Below are 8,449 nucleotides of genomic sequence, written 5' to 3'. Positions count from 1 at the left end.
GATGAGACCAAGTCTCCATCAGATCCTACTCTTGGAGTCAGGAAGTGTTTTTGGTATATATCCCTCGTTCCTAATTCTGAATTTGGAAGCTAGAGAGTACCTTGGTGTTTGGGTGTTTGCACCCCTCCCTCAAGAGAAGGGGTGTGGAGGTGGCCCAGGGTTGGGAATGGGGGTCTCTCGCCAAGGGTCACACAGCGAGTGAGCAGCAGGGCTGGTACTAGGTCCCAACCTCTCTGCTAACAGCCAACCATGGGGGGGCTCTCTCTGCCGGTCACACAGCCACTACACACTGCAAAGTCACTAATCAATTTGGAAAGATCTAAGGGTTGCGGTGTAAGACTAGATGTGAGTGCGAGTCGAGGTGGCGTGTGAGAATTAACGAACGAAAGAGTTTAGCCCTTTTCACAGTGAGTGGTCAAGCACAGGACTCTTGTGGTTTCACGAGGACCTAACAGCTGACACCCCCCAACCCACCTCTGGGAGAGGGACCTCAGCGCCAAGTCCTGGTTCTGTTGCCATGTTTTTTTTTGGTCTTTTTGATTTTATATTTGATATCTGATAAGAGTTTAGAATAACATACTTATTTCTTTAACTCATTTAGAGATGAAATTCTTCTTCTTATTATTATTATTATTATTATTATTCAGTATCATGCATTAAAAGGGAGAAAGAGAATTCTTAAGATAGCATGGCAGCATGTCACACAGCAGCACAAAGACAACATATGTAAGCACAGCGTTCACTAGATTCCACACAAAAGGTAGCAAGCTCCACCACAAAGAGAAGCACAGACCGCATATTGTGAGCTCTGCAGGGGAACCCCGGTAATATAGAGGGGCCTTGGGGGGGAACGCTGCTTAGATCTCCTCGTCGCCAGCCTCCTTGCTGAAGGTGGTCATGTCGATCTTCTCTGGGAAGATGATGTTGACCGCCAGCTCCTCACCACTGTTGTACTGCAGCAGCAGGTTCTTCTTCTTGCGCAGCATGTGGTTGTAGCGCAGGTTGGACACCCAGGCCTCGCACTTGTTGAGGAAGACGATGGCCACGGTGCCCAGCACCACCAGGCTGGTGAGCACCCCCAGGATGGTGAAGCAGATGGCCTGTCCCTCGGTGAGGAGAGGGGTACTCTTGCTGAGCTCTTTCATGGACACCTTCAGGACGCGGTGCTTGGGCTGCTGGACTGGCAGCTCGTGCACCCCGGGGGTCAGGCGGTAGGTGAGCCCGTAGCCACTGGGCAGGTGGGTGACCTGCACAGGGCCGGCCCCGCGCTTCTTCCCGCACGTGGGACCCATGAACGGGGGCTTGCACAGACACTCGTAGCTCACCTGGGTGTGCTGGAGGCAGGTGCCCCCGTTCAGGCACGGGCCGCTGGCGCAGTTGCTCACCGGGCGGCTGCAGGTCTTGTCCACGAAGCCAGCTGGGCAGCGGCAACGGAAGTCGCCCCCGATGTCGGTGCAGACGCCATCGTTCTCGCATGGGTTAGGGATGCAGCTGTTGGTCACGATCTCACAGAAGTTGCCAGAGAAGCCAGGGGGGCACAGGCAGGAAGCATGCGAGGCTTGGCCCTCATCATCCACACAGGCGCCCCCATGCTGGCAGGGAGACCTGCAACACAAAGGACATGGTAAAGGGCCCTGGGGCGGGGCACGGGGCAGATGGGCTAGGACAGAGCAGTAGAGGCAGTGGACAGAGGGAAAGCTCCTTTCTCTGAACCTCCTGTTGGATCAGACAAAAGGGCGGGGCTCAGAACACATCAAGACAGGTAGGTAGCTGTACAATGCCAGCCAGAGAGGCACCTAGGATGGAGACCCCTGGCTTGGAGGCTCACCAAGGGTGAGCCACGGGTGGGGGTGCATATCTCATACTGTGTCACTATGTTAAACCAAAACAGAAATGACCTCCCATGCCGTCCCCCACCTCTTATCTGATTGTTAGTCACAAGGCAGATGGGGAAACTGAGGCTGGGAGAGGCAGCCAGGTTTGGAGTAAGGCCCTTCAGTGGCTCATCTCCTTGGATGAGGTCTACTGCTAGGGCTCCAGTCTGTGTTCCCTACGCCATGTCACCTCCACCCCTTATTCTTTTTATTTCTAGTGGAGTGGGCTATTGTGAGAGAAACCCTTGGGGACTCTAACTGAAAGAAATACAGGTTGTATCTACGCTGGCAGGAGTGGTATCTGTGGCAAACTGCTAGTGGCCCATTCACCCAAGTGCAGCTTGCAAACTGAAGCTGTTTGCTCAAAGCAGAGTACGCACGGAGCATTTATTTTAAGTGCTTTTAAATGAGCTAGCCCTTTGTCGTCTGACAAATGCCAAAACTCCGGGGAAAGGAAAGCACCCCCTCCCTGACACACACAAGGAATCAGCATTGCAGCTTCAGGCCCGAGAGGGCTGCCGAGGAACGGGGCTCTGAAAACATCCTGAGGGCTTTATTTTGACAGACTAGTTCAAGTCTGTCAGAACCAAACAAGCTCTGAAAGGTCTTGCTCTGTGCTTCCCCCCTTGCCAGCAAACAGTAGTGGAGTTCAGTGGTCATCACCTTCAGTGTCCCTGCTAAATACAGATCTTTAGACCCCTGTGTTCCTGAGCGGTCAAAGCTTTTGAACTGAAGCCCCAGAGGCTCTCCCCACTAGGGCCAGCTAATACTAGTGCTCCCTCCCGTCTCCTCCAATCTCCTTAAACATCCCAGAAAACATAGTTGCAATGCCCTAAACTGCCTCCTACAATATGGTAAGCGGGGTTTCACAGCCCGGCCCTGCTGAACTCTGATCTCTAATTTCGTTGCCTTTAGACAATTATACAGCTTGGCATCTCTGTCCTCATCTCAATCTGCTGTCATGCACCGGTATCAGGAGCTTGGGAAATCGCCTTTGGGGACCATTTGAAAAAAATTATTATGGAAATGACACATTCCTCCATAAACCACCCCCCACCCTATCGGAGCAGATGTGGGAGGGGGCACAGGTTGCTTGGAGCACTTGTTTTTTTTTTGTTTGTTTGTTTGTTTTTTATCAGGCTACAGGTCCTATGGGTTCGGCTGAAAGGGTCCTGGGGGCGAAAGGCAGGACTCACAGAGGGAGGTCAGACTATTTACCCATTGATCACGCAGGGTCCAGCTTTGTGTTGGCAGTCCTTTCCAGTGAACCCAGAGATGCAGGCGCATTCGTACTGGCCTTTCTCCAGGTCCACGCAGGTTCCATTGTTGGCGCAGGGGGTTGAGGTGCAAGCCCTCACATCTGGGAAACACAAAAACAAAACAAACAAACAAAAAACAAAACAAAACAAAACAAAACATCAAATGGTGCTTAGCTTCCTTTCCAGAAGCCGTGGGAACAAGAACCCTAAATGGCCCAGCTCGTGGTTTCCAAGTGGGGTTTGAAGTGTGAGGGTGCAGGGATTTCCCCCGAAGTCCTGAGGGTCAGGAAGCTGAACTGTAAGGTCAGTGCTAAGAAAGCCAAGGCCATGGGTCACCAGATGAGCAGCTAGCCGCACCCTTTCCTGGCACCCTTGCCATGAGGCAACTTGACCTTCATTGCAGGCAGAAGGCTTTGTCCTCCATGAAACAGGGAGCCATGTTCTTACATTTAAGGAAAGAGGTCTCTGTGAGCTTGGGAGCCAGTGCAGCCCTGACACTTGGTAGGGGTGGGGTGGGGTGGAAAGCACTAGCTCTTCACACTTTCCCATCAAAGTCCCCCATCGGGAAACAAGAAGTCTAATTTAGCCCCAGCACTGCCTCCCCACCCGGTGGTCCTTCTGGTCTCAGGTTCTGAACTAAGGGGGTCCGAGGATTAAAAAAGGCCACATCTTTTGAAGGCAGCAAAATTAGAACTATTGAACGTTCTCTTGTCCATGTGGGGCTTCCATGAACACTGTTGCATCACCACTGAGTTTCAACACCCCCTGTCAGGCTCTCTTCATTAGGGATGAACTGAACAAAGGAGCTTTGGGCAAGGGTTCTCTGACTGTGGAGACCCCAGCTCCCCGAGGCAGGGCCAGGAAAGGATTCTTTGTAAGTAGCTCCAGCCTGCTGCTTCACAGAATTCAGCTCCTTCCTGCTCTGCCTCAGTTTCCCTCCATATAGAGGGAGAAGCTCTCTCTGCTAATCCCTGAGGGTTTTCTGTCATTTGGAGATGTAGAAAAGCCAGGGATGGCCAGAGAGACTGCAAGCGAGAGCAGTTCCCAGTACTAAGGCCGCAAATGGCGATTTTTCTCTCCTTTTTCAAAGAGCCTTGCACCCTGATGGAGGGGAGACCAGTGTCTATCAACGTGGAAAAGCCTGTACACCATGTTGGTGGGCTCTCTGCCTGAAGGGAGCCCTGCGTGGTGCAAGGAAACATAAGGAGGTTTTATCTTCCCGGGATAGCCGCCAGCATAGCATTAGTGCGAAGCGCCTCTGCGGGAGGGGAGGGGGCTCTGGGCCCTGCTCTTTTGCCACTTGGTATCTTGAATTTAACATAAAGATATGGTGACCACCCCTCCTCAGATTACCCCTGCTTATTCCCCCTAAATACCAACTCTCCAGAGCACCCGACCCCAAAGATAGGGGTGGGATCAGCTGCTGCTGCAAGTGGAGAACCGAGGGGTCCTCTCTGCTTAACTGCAGCTGTGGCCATGCAGGCAGAAAGGGAGTGCGCTAGCAATTACCCTAAGCAGGAACTATTTCCCCCCTGGGACGACCCTCAACCCCCGCCATTTCCACCCAGACAACCATTGTGAATCCAGAGGTGAGGGGCTAGGCGTGCTGAGGGACCCGTAAGGAGAATTCTGTCTGTAGAACTGTTTCAGGTTCAACTATGGAGAAGCAAGTGCTCCAGACTAGAAGCCTAACCCTGATCAGTGGTTTTTTTTTGTTTTGTTTGTTTTTTTGTTTTGTTTTGTTTTCTAGCAACCCCCCCCCCGCCCTCAACAAGTCAGAGTAGCGGTAGCTGCTGCAGCTGCAAGGGGCTGCAAAGCTGTGACAAGGGCATGAGTCAGCTGCAGCGAAAACCTTCCCCCCATCCACCAAACCACCACTCGGGAGGGGGGGCACAGGCCATTTGTGGATTCTGAGGCCCCTCTACTTCTCTGACCCTCAGTTTCCCTATTTGTCACTGCCAATGTTGAGACAGCTCCTGGGGCATCTAGCCATCTGCCTTCCTGCTGGACTATCACCTCTGTAGGGAGGGGCTTGCACCCCTTATTTTCCAGGACTTCAGTGTGCCTAGGCTTTGGGGACTGGGTTAGCAAAATGAAAATGGTCCCACAACAATGCAGCTGTCAATTTTCAAAGATCCCATGAATTAATGAAAACAACAGATAACTCCAATCTACACTTTAACCCTTTCTCAGCCTCTCCCCACCACCAAACTCCTGCAACACCTGCAGGGGCTCCCCCGAAACCCTGTCCTCCCTTGCAGCTCACCCTCATCCCTCCCCACCCAGCACCAGCCACCCCTCCCCTATTAGTTTGTTGGCTCCCTTTTATTGATGTTTGAGCCCTGAGAATCACCTCTCCAGCCCCACACATGGAACTCTCCCAATCTCTTAGCTCTGGCAACCTGTGCAAGCAGCCCCAGTCTGTGGTCCAGGCACCCTAAGCATACTGTGCTTTACTTTATGACTCTTAATTCCACAGTTAGTTTTCCAGTGCTCCCCCTCCCCCCAATATGTCCCCCAATCCTGGGAACCTGCAGTGCCGAGGTGACCAAAATACAGTCTCTACGTTTAAGGGGCCATTTGAGGCCCAGCAGGAAGGGTATATACATTATAGATCACATACTGCAAATAGCCCTAGGAGTTCTGGAGTATAGGTCAAGGTGAGGGAGGGAGAGCAGGGGAGCGGACAGGGAAAGGGTGAGGGTGGGCTAAGGTCAGCGCCCACCTATGTCGCAGAGCTCCCCATCCCAGCCATCCTTGCAGATGCAGTCTCCGGGTTCCTTGCAGACTCCATTAGCACAGCTGGGGGAGGTCATGCACTGGTCACACTGGGGGCCCTCCCAGCCGGGCTGGCACCTGTATGAACAAAGGGGAAAGACAGGGACACATGAGGGGCATGAGGGGTGCAGAGGTCCAAAGAGCTCAGGCTGTCTTCTGCTGGATGAAGAACTCTTGGTGGTCTTTGTAGATCCCAGGCCAGTGGGTCCCTGAAGCAAACTGCAGCCACCTGAATGGAAAACTCAGAGAAGGTGCTCATGGGCAGAAACACAGGGGTCTTCTAGACCCCCACAAGAACCACATTTTGTGCAGTGACCTGCAGTGGCGTCACCCTGCAAGAAATTCCCCTGATCCTCCTCTTCTCCTGATCCCCCCTCTTCTCCTGCCCCCCCCCACCAGTTTTCTGCAGAAGCAAGAAGATGTGACGCAGTTCTGTGGCAAAGCACCCCCTCTTTTAGCCTGGCTCCAAGACTCCACAGGACCCCACCATGGCCCCCCAAATAGCTTACTCCATTACCTGCAAACATTGTCATCCTCGCAGAATCCATTTTGGGGGTTGCAGGCTGGGTCGCATTCAGCCCCTGAGAAAGGGGGGGGGGGAGGAACACAATTTACCCCACAAGGCCTGGAGGATACTACAAAGTCAGTTTTCTCTCAAATGGCTCCTTGCCCCTCAGTAGAGGGGACCAAAGACCCTCTTGGGTTCTTCCAGCCTGGCACACAGTGGAAACGTCTTGTCTGTGGCTCAACCTACCCAGGAAAACAATCCTGCGTGTTCCTAGCTATGGGATAAGCACAGCGCACCCCTGATTCTCCAAATGCAAAGCAGACACCTTTCTCCCCAAAGAAAATAGTAACCCCCAGACCCATAAAAATGGGAATGGGAGACAATGAAGAAGTAGCCTTTGACCCCGGGCATTGAGTCAAGTCCTCTCCATCGCAAAGTGACCTAAAGGAGAGATTTTAAAGTCTCTGGATAAGCCCAGAGAAGCCCACCTGCCTGCTCACAGGTAAAGCAACTAGATTTTCGCCCAAGATTAACCCCTAGTTAAAGCAGCCAACCAAATCCTACCTCCGCGCCCGTCTCCCTGTTTCTCTTACCCAACGCTGGCCACATAAAAAGAACTACGCAATAGCTCTGCAGGGCCTTTAAGATTCCGATGCTCTTTAGGGATTCTGCCACTTTAATAGACACCTACTGTATGCGTTTACTCCACCAGCTCTCGGGGATTTCCAGACAGCCCCTCGCCCCCTCCCCACAGACAACCACTGGCGCAGTGGGGGCTGGGGTCGCTGCGGGAAGGGGGCAACTCTCTCGCTGCCAGAGACAGATGGCCGCTGCAGACAGAAGTGTCGCAGCCCCTCACCTAGAGAAACGCGCCACGCAGGAGGGGCTCCAGCTGTGCTCCTGTTGGAAATTGGGGGCTACGACTGCAAAGTCACCCTCAAAGCCCCCCAAACCTGTTCCTAAGCACATACGCCGTGACAGATACCCCCAAAGTTCCACCTCAGAGCGTTTTTCCCCCTTAAATAGAATACCTCCCAGTTCAGCCTCCTTTTTCCATACCTCCTCAATCCGCGCGCAAAACGGCACCCCTCCGAACGCCACTTCTGCCAGGCGAGAAGGAGCTAGGGCCCTCCAACCTCCCGCAAACCCATGAACCCCAGGACTGGTCTCTGCGCACAAGAGTGGCGCAGAGACGGTGAGGCGGGCACAGTGCAGGGCTTAGGGTAGGCGGGACGGGCGGGACTTGGGGCGCACGGGACGGGAGTGCGGGGTGGTCGGCGGGGCGTCGCAGGCTTCCCCAGAGGGGGCGCGAGCCAAGCCGCCATGGGGGCTCACCATAGGTGCTGTGGCCGAAAGCCAGCAGGAGCAAGAGGACGCGCAGGAGGGCTCCGGTCGCGGTCATCTCGGGGCGGCCTGGGTCGCGGTCCGGGGAGCGGAGGAGGTGCAGAGGGTGCTCCGGGGGCTGCACTGGGCTTCTGGTTGCGAACGATGAAGGGGGCACGGGCGTCCAGAGGTGGGAAAGCCAGGGTTGCACCGGGGCGCACGCTGCTAAGTGCGGCTGCCGAGGAGCTGCCGCTGCGGCCCGCGCGCCGCCTTTTCGTACTGTCGACCCCCCCCCCAAGGCCCCCGCCCACGCCCACGCCTCGCGCGCACGGGGCAGGCGCCGGCCAGTCCCGGTGACCCACCCCCTGGCGGGGCCGCCCCCCAGCGCCAAGGCGCCCGGAAGCGGCTTGCGCACGCGGGAGCACTCTTGGCTAGACGGGTACCTGCGCACGATGGGCACGCGGTCCGCACACAGGACAGCACGCGGCGGAGGCGGAGGCGGCGGCGCTCGCATAGGCCCGCTTAGCGCAAGTCGCAGGAACCAAGCCGGGGAGGGCGAAAGCCCTAGCACGCACTCAGAATACAAAACGCTCACAGACACAGTAAGACACTTAGGGCCAGTGTCCCGCGCACGCATGGTGCGAGAGTCAGAAGCCCAGAAGGACCCAAACGCACACCACGAAGATGTGGAAGATGCACATGATCAG

General features: G+C 54.8%; 1 protein-coding gene across 3 annotated transcripts; it reads right to left on the bottom strand.

Annotated features, from left to right (window-relative positions):
• Positions 1-840: 840 nt before the first annotated feature.
• Positions 841-8,006, bottom strand: Dlk1 (delta like non-canonical Notch ligand 1). 3 transcript variants are annotated; one of them, XM_051151464.1, is made up of 6 exons: positions 7,755-8,006; positions 6,429-6,492; positions 5,859-5,989; positions 3,093-3,234; positions 1,326-1,605; positions 841-1,100 (listed from the first exon to the last, which is right to left on the bottom strand). In XM_051151464.1, exons 1-6 carry the CDS (start codon positions 7,819-7,821, stop codon positions 858-860), a joined length of 927 nt encoding a protein of 308 aa, XP_051007421.1. In that variant the 5' UTR covers positions 7,822-8,006; the 3' UTR covers positions 841-857. The 3 variants fall into 3 exon arrangements, with proteins under 3 accessions (XP_051007421.1, XP_051007407.1, XP_051007414.1); XM_051151450.1 differs by having other exon boundaries at positions 841-1,605; XM_051151457.1 differs by lacking the exon at positions 7,755-8,006 and adding an exon at positions 7,479-7,687 and having other exon boundaries at positions 841-1,605.
• Between the last annotated feature and the right edge of the window lie 443 nt (positions 8,007-8,449).

The sequence above is a fragment of the Acomys russatus genome, chromosome 1 (assembly GCF_903995435.1).
Source record: "Acomys russatus chromosome 1, mAcoRus1.1, whole genome shotgun sequence".
Taxonomy (NCBI): domain Eukaryota; kingdom Metazoa; phylum Chordata; class Mammalia; order Rodentia; family Muridae; genus Acomys; species Acomys russatus.
The sequence above is the reverse complement of the archived record's forward strand: the minus strand, read 5'-3'. Positions and strand labels throughout refer to the sequence as shown.